Raw genomic sequence first — 24,578 nt, forward strand, 5'->3', positions numbered from 1 at the left:
TGGTACCTTGCAGTACAATTTCAGAGAGATCCATACACTTGAACACAAATTATTGTCTGGAAACTAGAAAAATGCTTATTTTTTGCCCGTTTATGGCCCCTAATTCCTAAAATTTGGAGGCAATTACCCCAAAATCAATCCCAACATTCCCTTTGTGATATGGAACCTTGTGGTACAATGTCAGAGAGATCCATACACTAACACACAAGTTATTGTCATGAAACTAGAAAAATGCTTGTTTTTTGCCCCTAATTCCTAAAATTTGGAGGCAATTACCCCCAAAATCAATCCCTGCATTCCCTTTGTGATATGGAACCTTGTGGTACAATGTCATAGAGATCCATACACTTTCACACAAGTTATGTCTGGAAGTTACAAAAATGCTTATTTTTGGCCCCTAATTCCTTAACTGTTGGTACCATAACCCCCAAAATCAATCCTCACCTTCCTTTTATGGTATTGAACCTTATGGTAAAATTTCATTGAGATCCATTCACTTAAACTAAAGTTAGAGTGCGAAAACTAAAGTGTCTTCGGACGACGCCAACGTCATACCAATATACGACCACAAAAAATTTTTTGCGGTCGTATAAAAACAACTGTTTCTAAATCTTTTTCTGTTGTCTGTTCACAGCTCTTGTAGTATTTGATTTGTGACCTTTGAGTACTGTCTTCCAAATTTCGATTTTTTTATTCCGTTTTCAAACATAATAGATTCACTATTTTCTAACTGTTACTACTTGAAATATGAAGAAAAGAAAAAATTATTTCATTATATTTTATTTCCTACAAAAACTTAATATATTTTATTCTTTTATATACAATATTATTTACAGCAATTGTACATAAAGTACTCATTAATTATATACTATAAAACAACAGATATACTGCATAGAAATTCATGTAATGATTAGTTTATCTAGGTGTAATATGATTTTAATGCAATGTCAGATTTTTTTAAATCTGATAAAAACTTTAATATTAGTACAAAGTACAGGGTATAAATTAATAAACATTTTAATCAATTTTAAACAGTTTTCGTTATACAAGTTCAAATTTATTTTAAACTAACAAGTATAACAAACTGTTAATCTGGATGAGGCTAGACATTTAGTGTAATTGCTATGACATCAGCATTTGGTAGCATCTTTACAATTTCAATAGTAACAATATATGATAATTGGTATAAAAAAATAGGTTCATATGTCAGACAGTATCAAAATGAATTTTGTAATTCATAAAGTTTATTCAAATGTACTGTTTTACTTACCTTTATTATACTTACAGTGAATTAAAGTGGAAATTATGTTCTGTTTTAACCAATCTGATAATTTGCTAGTTTATGAGTAACTTTAGAAATGACTAAGAGTTTTTATAAATCACATGATGGGAGATTGGGCATTTTTGATTTGATATGAATTATGGGAGATGGTTTGAAATGACCAATCAGGTAAAACTGTATGCATATATAGAGAGTGATTACAAAACAGGTTTCTTAACTCCAAAATGCCATTAATTTTCAGGAACAGGCTTAAACAAAATAACCACTTTCAACTATTCAAGACTAAAAGTGTTAAATATACTTCTATAACACCAAACAATGCCATTTAAGAAGATTGACAGTCATTTTGTATTTAAATACTTAAGTAGTGGAAAACCATTAAACATCCTCAAAAATTATTCCATGAAAAATACAAGAACTTTTTCACATGTTTATTGATGTAATCTTCCTTAAATGGCTGTGTGTATATTTATCATGAGTTCTTTAGCCTTTTTTGAATTTTTTAACAGACTGCAGTGTTCCATACTATATACATGTATCCCCAATTTCTAGGGGATCATAAGAATCTAGTTTAATAATCTTTTCACAAACATTTAGTGTTTCTCATGTGGTAATTTATTTTTTAAAAGGAAAAAACTGTCAACTAGAACATTTCTATTTTAATATTCAGAATTTATTGTCTTCTTTGATTTAATTTGAGTTAGCTGTTAGTAAAGTATTCAAGTACCCTCTTCCTGATAAAAAAAAAGTTGTAAATATCACTATAACAAATTCAAAGTCTGAGACTGTCTTTATATTAGTACGACATGTATGATATACTATACATAGAATTAATGGAATGTTACAATTTAATTTCAATTCTGTGATTTAGGGTATATCATGTGATTTAGGGTATATCATGTGATTTAGCGTATATCATGTATATATGTTAAGTAAAGTTTCCCCAACATTTAAGTCAAAAGCACTGGCAAGAATTATTCAGAGACAAATAAATTGTATGTTTAGTTTAAAAACATGCAAACAGTATACATAGGCCACACGTTTCAGACTCTAATCAGATTATGTGTATACACACAATCAGTTTCAACCAATATCATACATCTATAAATAAATTACAATTTTCATTCTACAAAATATACAGATCTTTATGAACATTTACTACAGTGTGCAGACAATAAAATCTTTGAATAAATATAATGAATTCATTAACAATTTAAATCAGGTGGTAGCTCTAATGCTTAATCTAACATGTAGAAAAGTACATGTATGTAGATTTGAATAGTCAACAACTGCTTAAGTACAACTCATAATAGATTTACAACTGAAATTTTTTTAAATATGTATGTGTAAAACTCAAGAATGATGCAGAGTCTGGTTTAAAGAATACAGGAATTTAAATCACAGTCCTGAATTTTTGTGTGGCTTGCTTTTTGGTGATAGTCATAATAAAGCATTTTAATTTCCATCTTTTATTGAAAACACCAGATCTAGATCAACCAATGGAAGCAAATTTTCCCATATCCCCCAGGTCATGTAGGTTTTATGGAAGTATGAATTTGAGTTATGGGAGAATGAAGTTGGATTTTAATTTCAAAGGATTTGTCACTTAGTAAAAGCAGGAATATGTTAGTCCCATCCCCAATTTAGCATATTTTCAGATTCTCTTTTTTAAATGTATAAGTAGCTTTTATCATGTTTATTGTGAGAACAATAAAAATTTTAAAAAATGACAAAATTTAATACACTAGATATAACTCTTATTTTTATGTAATTTAAGGATGTTCGCTAATCTGTTTTAAAGTAACGAGATTTTTAAAAGACTATTTTGAAATGATAGTATATAAAGAAAGGAAGCCATTGAAAATTTGGCAGGAAATGATTCTCTCTAGATTTTTCATACTTTTAACATTGGCCGCATTTTTGATTCAAAAACTATGAAAAAATAACAAGGATTTTATAAGATTTTCAAATATGGCTTTTTAAACTATATGTAATAAAATTATGAAAAGAAAAGTAGGAGTTAGTGGGCAAATTTTTTTAATGGGAATACATGGATAAAACCAGATGATTCGAAAATATGGCAGAAATTCAAAAACAAGAGGAGCAAACATCCTTAAGTGCATCAATAACTTGATATTTCATAGACAATGTAAAAATTTAAACCTCTACTTGTTTAAAATCAATTCATTCTACAAAAACACATCTATTCTCACGATTTAAAGGAAAATTAATAGTAAAACCTGGAATGATAGAAAAAGGCACACTTGTAGAATTCATGAATAACACTTTGGAATAAAATACAACATACATCAATATTAAAATATTCTGAAATAAACAACTTACAAACAAACACTTATGTTAAAAACTTTCTATTTTTATGAATATTAACACATAATACTTATCAGCAGTGTTTATTGTTGATATTTATCACATATATATTTTTTCACAGGTATCAAATTAAAATGACAATGCAAATGTGTTATCCCATTTGTATATAAGATAATTCATGATTATGATAGATTTTTCATGAAAAGCCATATGTAATAAGTGCTATGGTTTATGATAGATTTTTCATGAAAAGACATGTAATAAGTGCTCAGTCAGGGGTAATACTTATACAAGTCATTTTTATTTACTTGAAAATATAAGTAATATTTACTTGTATAAATAAATTTGTAAGATTTTTGAAGATTTTAATTATCTCCCCTTAATTTTCTCCAAAAATTTACTTAGGCCTTCAAAAATTGCCTCATGAAGGCTTGTAAATGACCAGTATTTTGAAGATAAAAGACAAATGAAATTTTCATTGCCCATGAAATTATACTTTAATGAATAGGAAAGGCAACTGTTAATGACAGACAATTAAAAACTCTATTAGAACAATGTAGTCAAGAGAAATTCTACAAGTAAAAAATATTTGAATGTCTAAGGGATATAACTCTACCTCCAAAATAATTTACCTGTACCAGTTAATAAAAAAACATTTGTATAAGTATTACCCCTGACTGTATAACATAACAATAGGCTTCCATGAAATGTTGTCTTCACTTTTGTCACTAATTTAAGTATTTCCTGATACATGTATACAGACTCATGTTTTGATTGGTTAATTGTAATAACCATGATTATGATATAAATGTTTCACTAACAGGTGCTTTGTTGACACAAATTGCACAGTTTATTATCACATTTTGAGAATTCAACGTAAACAGTACCACACATCCTCTCGGCACGCTGCTACACACAGCCCTATGTCTTTTGATTCACATGCTGTCTTCTTTCGTTTTACATTTTACATGTTCTAACTTCTTTGATTCACATAATTGCATTCATATTCAAAGTCTTTTCCATCCGTGAGATTTTGGTCCAAATTTGAAACAAAGTTTTTTAGGATAACCTTCATCTTTAGGCACATCTTCAAAATATCCTTCTTTTCTTGAATACCTATAAAATATAAAAATATCCTTTTTTTCTTGAATACCTAAATATTTCATGTACAACATGTATATTGATCGTGTTGATTTTCATGATTATCAATTGAATCAAAATATCTCTCTTTTCTCATTTCTTGAATACCTAGAAATATAGTTTATCAATTGATTCAAAATCGCCTTCTTTTCTTTAATACCTTTAAAATGTATTGATTACATACACAATTTTTGAACTTGCAAGAACATACATATATGTATTTTCACAACTTTGCAAAAGTAATCAACATGTGTGGGACAATATACAATGTTCACTGATGAGCTACATAGATCAAGTTTACATATCATTTGAATTTCTTAATATTGACGGAACATTTGTATAAAGGTCCTTGGACTTTAAAATGTAATGTTTCCATTTAACCAGACATTTACTATACATGCTATATGCTAGCATCTACCAAATCAATTTTTATTGATGTTAATTTGATATAGACGAGTTACAGATAGACTTGGAGTTGATGTACGGCTTCATCAATGAGACAACAACCCAACAACAAATAACCAAAAGACATCTTGAGGTCAGCAGTCTTCAAGAAAATACAGGTGAATATACGTTTTTTATATAGATTAGACCATTGGTTTTCCTGTTTGAATGGTTTTACACTAGTCATTTTTGGGGCCATTTATAGCTTGCTGAGTGGTGGGGGCCAAGGCTCCGTGTTGAAGGCTGTACTTTGACCTATAATTGTTTACTTTTACAAATTGTGACTTGGATGGAGAGTTGTCTCATTGGCACTCATACCACATCTTCTTATATCTATAATATCATAAGCTCCAAATCAAGCCCATCACTGCTTTTAGTTAACAATCAGGGGTATTACTTGATTTCATGATCACTTTTTTTTGTATTTTAAAAATTTCAGTAATCACCTTTTTAAATGATTTTGTTTTGATCTTCTTATACAGATTTTTTTTTAATTTGCTCCTTAATTATGTTAATGACAACTTTTCCCACAATTTTTTTTTTTATCCATTACTGTCATGACTGTTAAGCAGCTAATTTTTGCAAGCAATTCATTTTCACAACTTGAAACATTACGCAAATATGCAAATATAAATCGTCGAGATTTGTAAACCAGAATTCTTAACTTATATGAATACATCAATTATGATAGGAAATTGTCTCAAAGTTGGTTGGAAAGGGCTAAATGCAAAAAAAAAGTATATGTGAAATTATGTGGTTTTAGGTTTAAGTATTGTTTTCGTTATATTTCAATTTTAGTCATGCTAGTGTAAAACATAATGGAATCATTGATTTTAAACACGGAAAAGCTGAAGCCCGAGGACAAAAACTTACATTAGTGTTTTAAATTTTTATTTTCAAAATTACTTATATGTGTTACATGTATATAAGTGATTTTAAAGATTTGGTGTCAAAATATGTTAACATTTTCTATTCTATAATTCCATATTAACTTACATAAGTGACCCTTAAATCACTGGTTTAAGTAGTATCCCTGATTGTTTTACATACAAGGTAATCTGATATTTTACATACAAGGTAATCTGATATTTTACTTCCTCGTTGAGGTTTACTCAACATGATCTTATTTTCAGTGGTTTGAGCTTATCTTAAAAATTGCAGATATTTCATAATAATTTGCATGATTTGGTTACATGTTTGAATTTGGCTCTGACCTCTCTTTCTTGTGATAATCCACGACAATATTTTAAAGAATGAATAAGGGTTGGATGTCCTTAAGGCCAAGTATTATACAGGAAAGCCTTTATTTCTCCTTTTTATCTTTGTCCTTGAACAAATGTATATGACAATGTATGATGTAGGTGTTCCAAATTACTAAGGATTTGTTTGTTTGGTCTGCTACTTAACAGCCACAAAATGTTGTGCTGATCCATGCTTTAGGTTTTCTGATGGTATGATTTGGGGCTGGCTGTGGTCCTTGCAAGTCTTACGTCTGTAATTCAACTGCTGTGTGACTCTATGTTTTTGGACTAATTTGAGTCATGAAATTTCGAAAACACATACAAGTCAAAAGCCAAAAACGAAAAACAAAATATGTGAAAGCAGTTATAACAACAACACTTTAGCCATTGAACAACTAAATAATCCAAATGCAAAACTTATACATACAATTAGTTAACAACACATACCGTAACGATCTGCTAAGTTTTTCATATGTCATTTTTTCTCTGTTTTTCTTCATATTGCCCCATTGTTTAGCTACTTCACTAGACTTAACAACCCTAAAAATGCCTTCTTGTTCATTCTCCCATTTAATTATTCTCTGTTTGGGATCGTGTAACAGATCTCTGATGAACTCCCACAGGTGATACACACTGGAAGCTGAAAAAGTTATTATCCATTAAATCTATGTAGAATAATACCACTGGAATTATAAAAATAATTCTTTTTCTTCTTCCAATTATCAGTTATCATTACATCTGATTAAGCAAGCAATAATCAATCAATCAATACATTTGCATTTGATTAAGCCTATACTAAATTCAAATTCCTTTTTTACCTTTGAGCCTTAAGGCTCATTAGCGTATTCAAATACAGTATACATTTTCACTTTTTTGGTCTTTTGGAAATTGTTGTTTGTGCTGTATTTAGATCATTCTACTAAGAAATTTGTTTTGCATGCACACGTATAAAAATTGCGGTTTTTTATCCAACGCAATCATAGGTTTGAACGTTGTTTTCAATTTAGACTTATATATATCATTGTATATATACATATATGGCATATTACAAACAAATTAGCAATATGTATAAATAACAAAGGTGAGTGGTGGTGTCAGAAGTTTCATGTTTAGAAAATATCTACGTGTGTATATATACTAATACACGTGTACCAGATTAAGCAAGCAAAAATCAATGAATCAATACAAGATTCTTCAAGTTTACTGTTTATAAGTTAAGGTTATTGTTAAAATATTCCCTCAATACTTTTGTCTTTCATCTAGAAATAAAAAGGTACTTAGAGAATATTTAACTTTGATCCTGTTTTCGCAAGTGAAAGTACATGTACTGATATGTAGGGTAAATAATTAATTGATAAATGCATGCTTTCAAGCGCCCCACTCCCTTTTTAAGAGAGCTTCACTTGTGAGTATATACATGTAACTAATATTTACTTTGTCCCTTCTTTCTACCAGGTCTTTTTCTACCATCAGCAATATATTCTGCATCACTTTTTCGTCTTTTTTTATGACGAATAACTGTGTCATTATAATCTTCTAACTCCTCTTCTTCATACGGAGATAATATTGCCTGAACTGGTAGATAAGGAGCTGCCTGACGTTGCTCATCTAATCCTGGTTCAGTTTTTACTTCCACTTTATTGTATGAGATCATTGGACTACTACCATCACTGCCTCCACAACTGCTATCGTTCTCAGGTTCTGTAAAAATAATAAGAGTTATTTCCCTTTGACTGCTTTCATAATCAATTTGCATGACCTACTTTTGCATTGTCAATAAAAACAATCAAGGAACAAAATTAATTATCATTATTTGTATGAACAATTATGAATCTAACAGCAAACAAAAAGAAAAGTATCAACAACTCGTATATCTCCTATTAAAATTTAACCTCTACACCTCCTAAGACGTGGTTAATCTGCTGGACTTGCTAAAACTGATATCTCGTCTAACAACAGCTGTTTGTGACTTGTTTTTGCCTTACCTTTCTTAATTTTTGAAACATCTATTATTTCCATTGTTCACAAACACTATGTATTTGCGATATTCATACGATCTAATGCCAGTAAAACAAAATAAACTGGAGAGTTGTGAAAATAATGCCTTCCAGACAAATATGTCAAATCTACTTCCGGGTTTTCCAGAGACAAATTATCTTTTAAATCGAGACAAATTGTACAGTCCTGATTAACTGGTGCACTTGTAAATATTCCAAATAAATTTTATAATACATTTGCATAATTTTAAGTGAAATTTATCGGGAAATTTCGTCTCATTAGCAACGATATTTGGCGGGATAATCCCGGAAGTAATACACTAAATTGTCATGCGTGTATTGAACCAACTATAAATAGTGAACAGGTAAACAATGTCAAAAGGACAACACCTGTATAAGTTCACTTGTTATGCCTAGATTCTAAAAATCACACATTATCAGTATATGTATATTTACTGTTAAAGTATGAATAGTTTTAAAACTATCTTCCATGGGACATGATAACAGTATACCCCCTTCCACCGCTGAGTAATAGGCCTACATGTACCTTTCCAAATCAACATTCAAAGAAGTCTAATTTAATTAAGATGTTTGGTCAATTTTACCTGAATTCGTTTCACTTACAGTGTCAGATAATCATATTGTTCAGGATTAAAGGTTCTAAAGAGGCTGGATCAATGTGCAATTTTAACAATGCAGACAAAAAATGATTTTATAGGGTTTTTTTTTTTCCTGATTTAGTTTTACTGGTCGTTTATTTTTTGTTCACCTTTCTATATCTATTATATTATTATCTACTAAACATACTGGTTTACGTGACTACATGTATTATTAACTCAATTTATATTTCATGTTTTTTTTTCCAGTTAATTGTATTTCTTTTTTTTTATTTTCTTGTGTATTGTCTATTGCAATTGTGTGATATAAAAAATCAATGTACTGACTAAGCCTATAATGGGTCCTCTATTGGAAATAAAATTTATCTATTTATCTATAGATTTTGGCCAACATACAAAAATGTGTAAACAATTGTCATTCAAGGGCAATAAGAAAAGGACTAACATGACCAATTTGAAGATCTTGTCTTGGGGTCATGTTGGTGATAAATTTTGCTGTTAACATTTTCTCTTTATTTTCAATAGTTTTTGCAAAACACATATCAAAGAGTCAAAATCGTCAATTAAGGGCAATAACTCCTATAAGGAGGTAAATGACAATAACTTAATTGTAGATCTTGTGCTGTTAATGATTTTTTCTGTTCACAGTTTCTTCTTTCTCTACTATAGTTTAAAAAACTGTATAAAATTTTAAAAATGCTGAAAAAAGAGTACAATAAATGCACACTAGATCTGATTAATCATTTTTCAATAGTAATCGGTTAAAATCGCCATGTAGGGGAAATAACCGACGATTTCTGCCTTATTTGCACATTTTCAGATCTTGTCCTAGTAATGATAATTTTGGCCATTAAAAGTTTCTCTTTTTTTTTTTTTTATCAATTATAGTTTTAAAAATAATTAGCAAAACTACCAAAATTGTAAAAACATCGTGATTTATTGGGCCAATAACTCATATAAGTAGTCAACCAACACTGTGAATTTTGGCCTTGTTGCCAAATTTATAGATCTCTTCTTGCTGATCATTTTTGCTATTAGAAGTTTCTCTCCATCTATTAAAGTCTTCAAGATAATAGGCAAAAAGGGAAAAAAATACAATAAATCTTCATTTAAGGACAATAACTCATATAAGAAGTCTTCTGATAGTTTTTGTGTAAATAGACGGTAGGTTGATCTTAACATTCTAAACACTTCTGTCCCCTGTCAGATTTTCTCTATAGCGTTTTTCAAGATGATAGACACAACTTTCATTTTATCCTTTCGTTCAAATTTTAGTCATGTCATCTATGTTGGTTGGTAAGTGGGATCATCTGAAACACTTTTAAACTAATACACAAATGATGATTTTGGTGAAGTTTGATTCAAATTGCTACAATAAATTCAAAGGAAACGTTTTTTTTTTGTAAAAGTTAACGGACGGAGAGATGAAAACAGCTAACTTGCTCACTTGACCCTTTGGGTCAGGTGAGCTAAAATTAGTAGATAAGAGCTATGTATGCTGCATTTGGCTTTTTTTTCCAAAACGGAATTAAAATGTAATGATCAGGAATGTCCAAAGATTTACAACACAAAAGTGACCATTATTTTACTTACCATTATTTTTGTGCAGAAAATTTAAGGACTGGAGTCAAAAAAACAGACAAACATTCTACGTTTATATACCACCAATAAGGTTTATATACCACCAATAAGGTTTTTTTTATATCCCATTAATAAGGTTAAATGGTTCAACACATGTCAATTAAAAATTCTCCTAATATGATATTAAAACCAACGGAAAGCCTAGTTGGTGCTGTGAGCCAGCCATTCTGACTCGAACAGCCATGGAAAGCGTAGTTGGTGCTGTGAGCCAGCCAGTCTTGACTCCAACAGCCATGGAAAGCCTAGTTGGTGCTGTGAGCCAGCAAGTCTGATTCGAACAGCCATGGAAAGCCTAATTGGTGCTGTGAGCCAGCAAGTCTGATTCGAACAGCCATGGAAAGCCTAGTTGGTGCTGTGAGCCAGCCAGTCTGAATCGGAAAGCCTAGTTGGTGCTGTGAGCCAGCCAGTCTGACTCGAACAGCCTAGTTGGTGCTGTGAGCCAGCCAGTCTTACTCGAACAGCCATACATGAGGTAAATTATTACATAGAAGGCATTAGATACAAAAGAGATTTTACCAAATTGATTTGTCCTTGAAATTTTGACACAAAGTCATTGTTACGGAAGCTGGTTAGTGTCAGGGTGGAGTTTTATTTTTAAGTCGTTAAAACGACATAGCTAACTTGTTTTAACAACTTAGCTTATCTTATTCGTTATAACAACTTAGCTAGCTTGTTATAACAACTTATCTAACTTGTTTAAACAACTAAGCTATCTCGTTTAAACAACTAAGCTAACTTGTTTCAACAATTTAGCTAACTCGTTTAAACAACTTAGCTAATTTGTTTCAACGATTTAGCTAACTCATTTAAACAACTTAGCTAATTTGTTTCAATGATTTAGTTAACTCATTTAAACAAATTAGCTAAGTTGTTATAACAAGTTAGCTAAGTCATTATAATGAGTTAGCTAAGTGGTTTTAATGAGTTAGTTAAATTGTTTAAAAGAGTTAGCTAAGTTGTTTAAACGAGTAAGCTTAGTCGTTTAAACCAGTTAGTGAAGTTGTTTAAACGAGTAAGCTAAGTTGCTTAAACGAGTAAGCTAAGTCATTTAAACGAGTTAGCTAAGTGGTTATAACAAGTTAGCTAAGTTGTCATAACGAGTTAGATTAGCCAAGTCGTTATAATGAGTTAGATAAGTCGTTTAAACAAGTCAGCTAAGTTGTTTAAATGAGTTAGTTAAGTCATTTAAACAAGTTAGCTAAGTTGTTATAACGAGTTAGATAAGCTAAGTCATTATAACAAGTGAGCTAAGTTGTTATAACGACTTAAAAATAAAACTCCACCCTGACTCTAACCGGCTTCCGTACATTGTTGATATGCATGACTCTCGAAACATGCAAAAAGCATGCACCTTCCTGACCTACTTTTCTAGATATTTCTGCTTGATTTTCACATGTTTGCAAAAAAGGTAAAAAAAAAAAAAATCATTTCAATACTTTTCTGAAAAAAATAACCGAACTTTCAAATGGAAAGAGATATTTCCATCCATTTTTTGGGAGGCAAAATATATTGAGCCTTTTAGCTAGTCATTATGATGAAGGTTGCATGAATGCCATGAAATTTCTGTAAAATTATACAATTATTGGAAATAGAAAACCTTGTACTAATTTCTTGCCACTACAAATGCATACAGGTTACATATATAAATAAGGAAATGTGGTATGATTGTCAATGAGACAACTATTCACCAGAGTTCCAATGACGTAGTTAAGCAGTTGATTTATCCTTGCAAAGTTTTCAATTTTACTAATAAGAAGCTTTCAGATTTCACTTAAAATTTAAAATCATTTACAAATGGTTAAATGAACATGCAATATTTTGTTTAATGCACAAAATCTTCTACAAGGGCATCGATTCAAGTGAAATAATTTAAAAAAAAATTTTAACACCAATAAATTCCAATTTATGATAATAACTTGTATGTTTTGATAAACGGCAGAAATAACTGCACGACGATGCTTCATAAATGAATCGTAATATGGCACCAAAAAGTCACTTGAACAAGCATTCTGAGAGTATTGAATGGCAATACATAGTCCCCTACCGGTTAAAAATTCATTGTACTGGAAGAAAATGCTAACTTGATCTATAACTTGTCATGGTGTTTACTATATAACAAATATCAAGTCAATATCTTCAAGCATGATGAAAAAAAGTGTGGAAAACTTGATTATTTAGGTGAATTTTCTATGTCCAAGGACCATAACTCTGCACAAAATCACCATACCGGAACAAAATTCGAAGTTGATATGTAACTTGTCATGATAAAACTATATACCAATTTATCAATTCAATTTCTTCAAGCACGACAAAAAAAAGTGCGGAAAACTGATTATTTGAGTCCAAGGACAATAACTCTGCACAAAATCATTAGACCGGAACAAATTTCGAACTTGATCTGTAACTTGTCATGATAAAACAATCCACCAAATATCAAATCAATATCTTCAAGGACGAAGGAAAAAAGTGTGGAAAACTGATTTGCCGGACTGACGGATGGACAGACAGACAGACGGACAGAGTGCAAACCTTAAGTCCCCTTCGACTTTGTCGGTAGGGGACTAATAAAAAACTTGGTTTTCAAAATAAGCACTTGGACCCAAATTACTTTCTTTGTAATCTATTGTGTTCTGCTTCAAGAATAATATCTGGGACTATCATACTAACTTAGTATAATAGTCCCAGATAATATGTACAAATTTCAAGAGAGAAAAACGGTAAATGTGTTACTGTATGCATTTGTAGTACATGAATTTGGCTATACGCTTTCTATTATAAATTATTTTAATATTTCACTAAATTTCTAATCTTAAAGCACCCTTTCTGATCTTGAAAATCTGGGGGAAAAAACTGTTGATGTCTTCTGTGGCAATTTCAACCAATACAGGATTCCGATATTGCAGAGAATGTTGAACAAGACTATTCCTGGTTGCTTTCTCAGACCTTTAAACGATCGATCGAGTAGAATACTATTTCTGGGATTACCAAGTATAAAAACTAACGAATTGATTTTAAAAATAAAATGCTTCGCCGAGCGCAGTCTGGTACGACCGCAGAGGTTGAACCATGAACAGTTGGGACAAGTTTGGACACAATATTCAAGCTTGATACTGTTTGAATTTGGATTATGATCAAATTTTTGACATAATATAGGTTTCTGACACAAAATAAATGTAGACAAAGATCTTAAAGAATTGGAATGGGACATTTAATTTACCTAGTATGGTCTGATATCCAAAATCTAACAACATGGTTAGATTCACCATATGAAAAAAAAACACCAAAAATTTAATTTTAGTTGAAATCAAACAAAGTTTAATTTTGGACCCTTCAAACCTTAATATGGACTTGTTTAAAAACAGGGCCCAAAATAAAAAAAATCTAAATGCACAATAAGATTCAGAATATCAATAATTCAGTTTTTGATGAAATCAAACAAAGTTTAATTTTGGACCCTTTGGACCTCAATGTGGACCAATTTAAAAATGGGGCCCAATATCCAAATTGTAATACAAGGTTAGAACCCCCAAAAATTAAAGACGTTAAATTAATCCCATTGACATTGGTTAAAAGATTTGCATTTATTTTCAATTGAAGATTTATTGCTGTTGCACAATACTTTGTTAATCTGTTATATATAATAATTTACACACCCTGTTTGGTGTATATCTCCTGCAATATCAGTATTTGTTGCTTTTATATATAAATCAGAAATAATCAATGTAAAAATGGAAAATTTTGGGAAAAAAAAACAAATATTATGAAAAAAAAATCCCCCACAAAAATTGTGCCCCCCAAAAAAAATTTTGTATGAAAAATCTTGAAGAAAAAAGTATGAACTCCCCCCATCCCCCAAAATTTAAAAAAAAAAAAATCTGAAATTTCAAAAGTTTTGAAGAAAAAAAAATATGAACCCCCAAAACAAATTTAAAAAATCTCCCCCCCCCCCCCCCCTACAATTTTTTTTTAAATTTTGAAGATTATTATCCTTTCGGGCAAAATGTACAATTTCAGAGAGTTCCATAAACTTTAACACAAGTTATTGTCTGGAAACTAGAAAAATGTTTGTTTTTGGCCCCTTTTTTCTAAACGTTAGGGCAATACACCCAAATTCAATCCCAGCCTTCCCTTTGTGGTATGGGACCTTGTGGTACAATTTCAGAGAGATCCATACACTTAAACACAAGTTATTGTCTGGAAACTAGAAATATGCTTGTTTTTGGCCCCCTTTTTGTCCCTAATTCCTGAACGTTTGTGGTAATTACCCCTAAACTCAATCCCAGCCTTCCCTTTGTGATATGCAACCTTGTGGTACAATTTCAGAGAGATCCATACACTTACACACAAGTTATTGTCCGGAAACTACAAAAATGTTTGTTTTTGGCCCCTAATTCTTAAACTTGGTACCATAACCACCAAAATCAATCCCAACCTTCTGTTTGTGGTATTGAACCTTCTGGTAATATTTCATAGAGATCCATTCACTTAAACTAAAGTTATTGTCCTGAAACCAAATGTGTCTTCGGACGACGACGACATGATAGTATTATACTAGAGGAGGGACGACACTCTGCACACGGCACGCATATTTGTCTTGTATTATCGATCGGTCGGGGTGGTATTGTGTCATTACCGACCGTGCAAGGGCTGTATAGCCAGTCAAGGTCGTTAAAAACTTCCATTTGTTGTATTGTGTCATTTATATCAAACTACTCGTGGTGTGGACATCACCGTTAGTGACACCTGGACAAGCGAAATTTTTTGAATCAATTAAAAAAAACAAGTAATATGCAAAAGGGCTGATCATGCAATATACATATATACTTTGTACATACATAATAAACAAATTTGTTAGTTATTTCTTGGCAATAAACATATTTATACCCAAACTGACTGTTTATTACCAAGGGCTAATTTCGACATCGATAATCACTGAATTCTCAATTTATTCAGTCGGTTTTAAGTTTTTAATCGGGACAAAGTTTTGTAAAATACTAAATTTTAAATATTGCATTATTTCGTCATTTGTCAGTAAACAAAACAGAGATAACACTAGAGACGGAAGGCAATTAATTAAGCAATCCAATACACAAATAATGCACGATTCAATTATGAAAAAAAACTATATTTTTTCATGATGGTTATTCATAAAACAAAATTTTCATTTTGTTTTCAAAATAATTAAAATACATAAGAGTTTATATGCCTAAAATAACATAATTACTCGCGGATTTGACAAATATTTTGGATATCATTGTTTACTTACCGGAAATCATATTTTAGCGACTTATTACTAAGCAACGGCTGGAGACTTAAGAGGATTTAGAATGTTCGAATAGTGTTCTTTGATTGACATAAATTTGAATGATTTTCACTTGCTGACATTTGTAAAATTTTCAAAAATCTGTGCCTCGTGATTTTGCAGAGATCGAATAAAATTTCCCGCCATTTCAGTGCATTTCTTTATTGATAGAATTTACTCTAAAAGATAAAAAAAACATAAAGAAAATATTTCAAATAAAGTGATCTTCTATAATTGATTAATCTTTTTATTTCAAAACTTTCTGTATTTTCGGCCAGTGCAAGAGAGTATATTTGATATAAAAACATGAACAAATCGATCTTTTCCAGATTCAAAATTGTCGAGGGACGCTAAAATCGTACCACGTGACCTACAAAAATTTGCACACAGCACCTAAGGCTGTCGTCCCTCCTCTGGTATTATACGAACGCAAATTTTTTTGAGGTCGTATAAAAATGGTAAAATAAAACCTCAATTTCATGAAGACCCAAATCAGCTTTATTCGATGATTATGCCGATAAACACTCATGATTTAGGTTTTACAAAAAAAAAAGCGTCCTCGAGTTAAAGAAACCCATTTCCAGGAAAATCAAGACTTTTTGTCTATCGAACTGCAAAATATGCACTCCATTAATATGCATTTGAATATCTGGGTAAAAAACTGCGAACAGCTCTGAACTTGCCATTTTAAGGACCGGAAAGTGTGTATATGTTTGCTAAATAAGCATTTTAATTTAAAATAGATTTTTAAAGGGACCAACAATTACTTGTTATTCAAAAACAAGGATATGTAGTTTGATGCATGATTTCAATACATCATATTTATTTCACACTTGAAAGAAAAAAGAACATATTTTCTGACGCATAGTAGCTTCCGGTCCGTTTTTCTGCCAAGAAATTGTCACTTATAGTAGTTTAGTGTCGATTTTCTATACCTTAGTTTTACAAATTTGTTGACTGTTACGAACGACTTGTCTCAACTGACGAAAGACACGTGTTTTTGCAGAATATTAGGAAACCAGAATAGTTCTTCTATCCAAACATTTACCAATTGTGTCCTATTTCCTCTACTGACGGGAGTCTGAATTCACATGACCTATTTCCTCTACTGACGGGAGTCTGAATTCACCTGACCTATTTCCTCTACTGACTGGAGTCTGAATTCACATGACCTATTTCCTCTACTGACGGGAGTCTGAATTCTCATGACCTATTTCCTCTACTGACGGGAGTCTGAATTCACATGACCTATTTCCTCTACTGACGGGAGTCTGAATTCACATGACCTATTTCCTCTACTGACGGGAGTCTGAATTCACCTGACCTATTTCTTCTACTGACGGGAGTCTGAATTCACATGACCTATAATTCACATGACCTATTTCCTCTACTGACGGGAGTCTGAATTCACATGACTAGCATTGCATGCATAGAGAGAGACGTTTACTGTGTCTCATATTAAAAAGAAAATTATAGAAAAGGGCGGATATAATATGCATAATATGTATACTGGCGCATTCTATTTCAAAACGTGGAATCCTTTGGTACTTTGGTTCTTAGTGACATTTTAGGGCAAAAATTCCGAGCTGAAAATAAGACGTTGATAGTAAATTTCAACTGGAACTATCTAAGCTTCAAAGGATTAAGGTTACAAGCATACACGATAGCTATTATAGAAACACGTTTCTAGAGTCTGAAGACTTCATTAGCAAACGTTTCTGTCGATAGCTGGTAGTTTTTTGTTCGTTTTCCTGTCATGAAAGTAATGAAATTATGAGAACATCATTTCGATGCATGATTATTTTCCGTTTTTTTTTTTTTTTTTTTTTTTTTGGCAACTTACCATTAGATTATTACTCTGATTTCTTTAAGACTAGAATTTAAACACATTGATCACTATAGACAGACTAAACTTACCGGAAGAGAAATCTGAAATATCGCCAGCAGAACCGGGTGAATTTGCGTATATCATTTCCCCGGTTTCTTCTGGAGGAACCTCTATTTCGTATTCTACGACTAGAGTTTCACCACCTTGGTCACCATAAACATTTGGCCACATTAATGGGATCATTAAATCATCAGGTTGCGTCAGCTCTTGGATGCTCGAGTCTGTAAAAACAATAAGAGTTATCGTTCTTATTACCATCCTAGCGAATGTAAAATTTGAAATTAAAAGTAGCTATGCTAGAATATAATACCACGTCTATACAGATAGTAAATGAAGCCAACAAACTCATGCTTAAGCCTGCCTCATTCTTTTGTTTGCTTGTCCAAAGTTAAAAAGCCTGTAAATCAGTGGTTATCGTTAGTCGCTGTCTGCTACATCTGTTTTTCGTTTACTGTTTTTTTATACGCCCGTTTACGGGACGTATTATGGTATACCGTTGTCCGTCTGTCCGTCCGTCTGTCCGTCGTCAACATGTCGGACATTAACTCAAAAATGCTTTAACTAATTTGCATAAAACTTTGGTGAATTTTTATATCTATTGACGTGAGCTCCCTTTCGTTTTTTATAAAATTTAGATTTTACGTTTCCGAGTTATGGGGTTTTATTCATTAAAAAAAGGGGGATTTTCCAGTTTTCGGACAATAAGTCAAGAATGCTTCACCAACTTGCAAGAAATTGTGGTGAATTGTTTATATCTATTGACATGAGCTCCCTTTCGATTTTTATAAATTTTGGATTTTACGTTTCCGAGTTACAGGGTTTTATTCATAAAAAAAGGGGGGATTTTCCAGTTTTCGGACAAAAACTCAAAAATGCTGTCAGCAATTCTTATGAAACTTTGGTGAATTGTTTGTATGTATTGATGTAAGCTTTCTTTAGAATTTTATAAATTTTACATTTCTGAGTTATGGGGTTTTATTCATTAAAAAAAGGGGTGATTTTCCAGTTTTCGGACAATAACTCAAAAATGCTGTCACCAATTCTCATGAAACTTTGGTGAATTGTTTATATCTATTGACGTGAGCTCCCTTTCGTTTTTTATAAAATTTAGATTTTACGTTTCCGAGTTGTGGGGTTTTATTCATTAAAAAAAGGGGGATTTTCCAGTTTTCGGACAATAAGTCAAGAATGCTTCACCAATTTGCAAGAAATTGTGGTGAATTGTTTATATCTATTGACATGAGCTCCCTTTCGATTTTTATAAATTTTGGATTTTACGTTTCCGAGTTACAGGGTTTTATTCATAAAAAAAGGGGGGATTTTCCAGTTTTCGGACAAAAACTCAAAAATGCTGTCAGCAATTCTTATGAAACTTTGGTGAATTGTTTGTATGTATTGATGTAAGCTTTCTTTAGAATTTTATAAATTTTACATTTCTGAGTTATGGGGTTTTATTCATTAAAAAAAGGGGTGATTTTCCAGTTTTCGGACAATAACTCAAAAATGCTGTCACCAATTCTCATGAAACTTTGGTGAATTGTTTATATCTATTGATGTAAGCTCCCTTTTTATTTTCATAAATTTCTAATATGACATTGAGAATTAATTGAACTTTATTTGTTTATAGTCTGACAACAGATTTACTAAGTATTGCACAACAGCAAGAAATCTTTAATTGAATATAAATTCAATTCATGTTACCAATTTCAAGATCTTTGACTACATTTATTCAGAAACCTATAATATGTCAAATATTTAATTACAATCCAAATTCAGACCTTATTCAAGCTTGAATATTGTGTCCATTTTTGCCCCAACTGTTCAGGGTTGGACCTCTGCGGGCGTGTCTAGCTGCGCTCAGCGAGGCAGTTTATTAATCAGGCCGTCTGTTTTCTCTTTTGAATTATTTCACATTTTGCCATGCCGAGAACTTTTATAGCTCACTATACGGTATAGGTTTTCCTTATTGTTGAAGGTTGTACAATACCCTATATTTTTGTACACTGGTGGATAGTGGTCTCGTCTCATTGGAAATACTATCACATTTTCTTTATCTTATATTATCAAGACAATATATTCTATATACAGTGTCTGTTTGTGGACGAAAAAAAAAGAAGCAACTTTGAAACTCGAAAATCGAAGAATGTTTGTGACCAAGATGCACTGACACTTTGGAACAGATCAGCTAAAAATGCAGATTTGTAAAGCCAGACTATTAAGAAGAAACGAACTATATGTAACCACTGAATATTTGCATACACAATTCAAGTCTTGAATATATACGGATGTATAATAAAAGAAATTTGAACGACAGATATTTCTCATAGAATAGTTGAATATCATGTGTATACAAACTACCAATGAAATAAACTTCTACCATAACCCGAACCCCAGATATATAATATATAGAGTTACTAAACAACCTGTGTAAGTTGTAGCTCTATGGACTAACAATGGGACTGTTTATGGACATTTAAAAACGTAATTTTCGGGGTATCGTCTTTCAAACACTATTTAAAACTTCCCATGTGCAAAATAAGTGTATATTTAAAAAGACATGTTTATACATGGAAAGCATAATTGCTCTCAACAAGTAGTTACTATGCTAATGCTAGTATTTTACAACAAGTATATTATAAAATAAATGTGAGAAAGAGAAAAAAAATAGCAGTGTTGACCATTGCCCCAACCAATGACAGAATATCGAAATCTTCGTTTTAATAAAGGCATTACTAACATAAAAATAATGATAAAAATGATAATGATTATTTTCATTCAAATGAAAGACATAATTAAAACCCCAAATCACATAATAAGTTTTGAACTTATGGAATTGCCTTGCACACAATGATAAACATATCTCGATACGAGATTACCACATACAAATGTATGTTTTCAACTAGATTTTCTGAAAGTCACTCACTATGTTTAAATGTCAAGATTGAACCTGATGCACATGGAAGTGGTCAATAATATATAAGCTGATCCACATGGAAGCTAGGGGTCAATAATATAAGCATTTACACACTCAATATTTTTACCATAGGATATTTTGATCTAACTTGGACCTAAAATGCATTAAAAATAAAAAGGAATTGTCAACTAGATTTTCTGGAAGTCATTTATTATCTGTGTATTCAGTCTTAAAGTTTAAATGTCAAGACTACTGAACCTGACCGACATGGAAGGGGTCATGCAATACTATAGGCATAAGACTTAGTATGACTATTGGGTATGCTCGGGCCTAAAATGCATTAAAAAATAAAAAGGAATTGTTACCAACATTATAAAAGAACGATAACATTGAAATCTACAAATATAGGAGGATTTATCATAATGTATGTGAGATTCTCCAATTTCCTATATGATTTGAAAAAGTGTAGGGGTCATCATAAGAAAAATAAGATAACAACCGTTCGGATTGCAAAATAAAATGTAAAGTGGAAAATGTCATTTAGATACCGTTAGGTATGCAGGTGATTGAAGTGTAATCTGATTGATTTTAAAGTTGGACGCAAGATTTGATATATATATATGTATTATTTGATATAACTTTTTAAACTGTTCCTATTTTATAACGGTATCGATTACAAATATTTAAAGTTATCAACCGAACAGATAAAACATATTTAAATCCCTCTGGCATGAACCCCAGAGATAATTTAAATTGTCAATTATTGTATACCCTTAATATTGTCAACAATGCAAACATAAGGTACTCTAGACCAGGAAGTAAATATTTGGGGAAACCCTGAGGGGAAAATAGACAGAGAACTTGTAACGTGGTTTTTTGTTCTGAAGCTAACGACAAAAGGAGAAACGTCACAAGTCATTCGGTAATTACAAATTCATCACCGAGATCCTGTTAAATCTGTTCTTAAAGATACATAATCGTAGAAAGTTCTCACTGACTTCTAATATTTATCATATCATTACGAAAACTTGATATGTAATTATACACTTAGTCATGTGTCCGACTTCACTTGATTGTTATTGAGCTTTGTATTTTATTGAAGAAAGAAAAGTAGTCCTGCTTTACCCGTCCTGAATGTCACATTTACATCAATATATTCATCTGCACTCACAAACAATTTGTACAAAATAGTATTGAATTTTCTTGATATATTTTTATTGGTTAATTTATGAAAATAGGTCATGCATGTAACAGAAAGTAATCACCAGCCACTGAACATGCTTGTCTTCTCAACTGCTTAGTTTTCTATTTTGCGCGAATCTCTCTTAGCTAATTATTTCTGCGTTAATGTAGAACAGTTTTTAATTACTTTCCTTCCCCTGTCCATTTTCCACTGACTATGGCAAACAATTATAACCGATAATTAAGCGTTTTCCAGGTACTATTTTCTCTCTCTCTCTCTTTCAGAGACAATAGGCGGAGGATTTAGTATTGATCTGCATTAAATATTCCTACCAGTCAGGTTGACGGGTATGTCCAAACTTGACAAATGGTGTGCCATAGCGGATCCAGAACTTGCCTTAAAAAACAAATGGGGGGGGGGGGGAGGCCAGAGGGGATCTCCGTAAAATTTTGCCAAAAAGGGGGACTAAAGTCATAAGTATGTACTAAAAACACAGTTTTCTACAATAACAGGGGTGTTGTTATTACTTTGTACCCCCCTTGATTTACCCCTGACGTGGATACTAGGTATGTACACCAGTCCTGTCTATCATTACATACAGTATTGACCATGGTACCATTAGTACCGCCCGGCGTTAGACGTCATAATCATTTATCGCAATACCCATATGAAACTTCATTCTATTCTCTTTCGTTTTTACAACATCATCTTTTAATCAATTTTTTTTTCATATGAATGAAAGGAGATGATGGGAATATGTTTATGAAATAATAGCCCAACGACACAAAAAACTAAAAGACTGTCTAAAATTCAACATACGTCTTTGATAGTGAACAAGTGTCTTTACAAAATGTTTGCTCTTTATTATCATATTTGCCAAGAGTATACGGCATGCAGGTATTTAAAAAAGATACAGCTTTGGTACTCGATCCAATTCATTAGAAAAACAGACACAAAAAAATTTGACATCATAAGGAATTATTGAAACAATGCAATTCCCATGAATAGTATACCCTGATCACAGTTGTGAAATATATATATAAAAAAAGGGGGGGTCAATGGGCCTACAGATATAGAGCCTGTTACCGTTTTAGTCCATTTCTGTACAACATGTTCTCTACCAAACACGTGGTTCTGACTTGCAGTCGTCCGACATGAGTGGATAGGGTGCCGGGGGAAATTTTGTGTGAAGAAAAAAGAGTGAGGGACACCACATGTTTAAGCGAATAAATTAATTAACAAATGAGAATATAACACAATAAGTACATTTACAATAATTAACACACGGGTAAAACAGCAAATGCATGAAAAAATTCTCTGAAAGCCTACCTGCGCTTGCCGGTAGTTGAGCACTTTCGTTTCCGTTGTCATGAAAACAACTAATTTTACTAAATATATTTCCAGTCCAAAAGTCTATATCACTTGCTTCCCAATCCATTTTTAAAAGATTAAAGAAAACCTAACAATCATTTCCGTTAAAATTTTTTATGGAAATTCACAGTTTACTTAATTTCTTGGTATTTTGTCAACAAAGGGAATTCCTTGAAAATCTACTTTCGTTTTTACTTACCGACTGCGCCTGCTATGATTACTTCTGCTTTCTCTTCACTAAGCACATGCTGATTAAGAAAGTCATTTTCATTTAACCCTTTCACAGATTCCATAGTTTCAGACATGGCCCTACTGGACACTTGGTCTAAGGACTGAAATATATCCTCAGTTAAAATAGCCTCAGTAAACACGTCTGCCAGCTGTAAAGAAATCGAGGACAGTATAGTATTAGAACGAGGCTACAATATATCAATTGGCCGGGTAAAGGTAGTTTTGTTTATGTTTGACAGTACGTGTGTATTAGATCATAACAATTTAATATACACTGCCATTGAAATTCCCGGTAATGCAGAGTCAATTCGTAGTAGTAAATACATAGTATCGTATTTTAAAGTAAATTAAATATTTATGTACAACTGTAACAATTAATTTGATCCCCTCTGTAAAATGATCCGGGGGATAAAATGTCTTGGAATATTTTATCCTCTAAGATAGAAAATTGCAACAAATTATATCCCCAACACTAAAAAAATATCCACAATGATGGATATTATTTTAGTGTTGTGGGATATAAAATGTTGCAATTTTCTATCCTAGAGGATAAAATATTCAAAGACATTTTATCTCCCGGATCATTTTACGTAAAAATTAAAAACAGTCCTTAGTAGGAAATTTTGGGAATATCTGGTTAAGAATAACCCAGTTAATGCTTGGAAAATTCTGTCCTCGAAATAAAACAATATTCACTATAAATTATATAATTTTACTGAAATATTATCCCAAATGGATATAATTTTGTAGAAATATTATCCCTAGAAATAATAAATTTCTTGGTAATATTATCCCATGGGAAATTATTTTACTACTCACTTTTATCCTTAGGATATTATATCTACATTGATTTTATCCTTCGTAGCGGATACATTTTTTTAGAGTGGGACAACTTTTAAAGGTAAAAAATATCCATTAATGACTTATATTTCATCTGTAGGGATAGTTTTTACTTAATATATTGTCCCTTGGGAACTTATATTCTGAGGATAATATTTA

General features: G+C 31.6%; 1 protein-coding gene across 3 annotated transcripts in view; it reads right to left on the minus strand.

The window, feature by feature from the left end:
• Window positions 1–764: 764 nt before the first annotated feature.
• Window positions 765–24,578, minus strand: part of LOC127704506 (ETS-related transcription factor Elf-3-like) — a 48,452-nt gene continuing 24,638 nt past the window's right edge. For 2 of the 3 annotated variants that reach the window (XM_052208600.1, XM_052208598.1), the window contains exons 3-7: window positions 23,548–23,728; window positions 17,910–18,101; window positions 7,870–8,136; window positions 6,883–7,075; window positions 765–4,726 (exon numbers count right to left, since the gene is read on the minus strand). In XM_052208600.1, the coding sequence (XP_052064560.1) occupies window positions 4,618–4,726; window positions 6,883–7,075; window positions 7,870–8,136; window positions 17,910–18,101; window positions 23,548–23,728 (942 nt within the window). In that variant the 3' untranslated portion in view covers window positions 765–4,617. Of the gene's footprint in view, window positions 4,727–6,882; window positions 7,076–7,869; window positions 8,137–17,909; window positions 18,102–23,306; window positions 23,469–23,547; window positions 23,729–24,578 lie in introns of those variants that run through there. The other variant, XM_052208601.1, reaches the window with a different exon arrangement.

This window comes from Mytilus californianus, unplaced genomic scaffold (assembly GCF_021869535.1).
Source record: "Mytilus californianus isolate M0D057914Y unplaced genomic scaffold, xbMytCali1.0.p SCAF_6, whole genome shotgun sequence".
Lineage (NCBI taxonomy): Eukaryota > Metazoa > Mollusca > Bivalvia > Mytilida > Mytilidae > Mytilus > Mytilus californianus.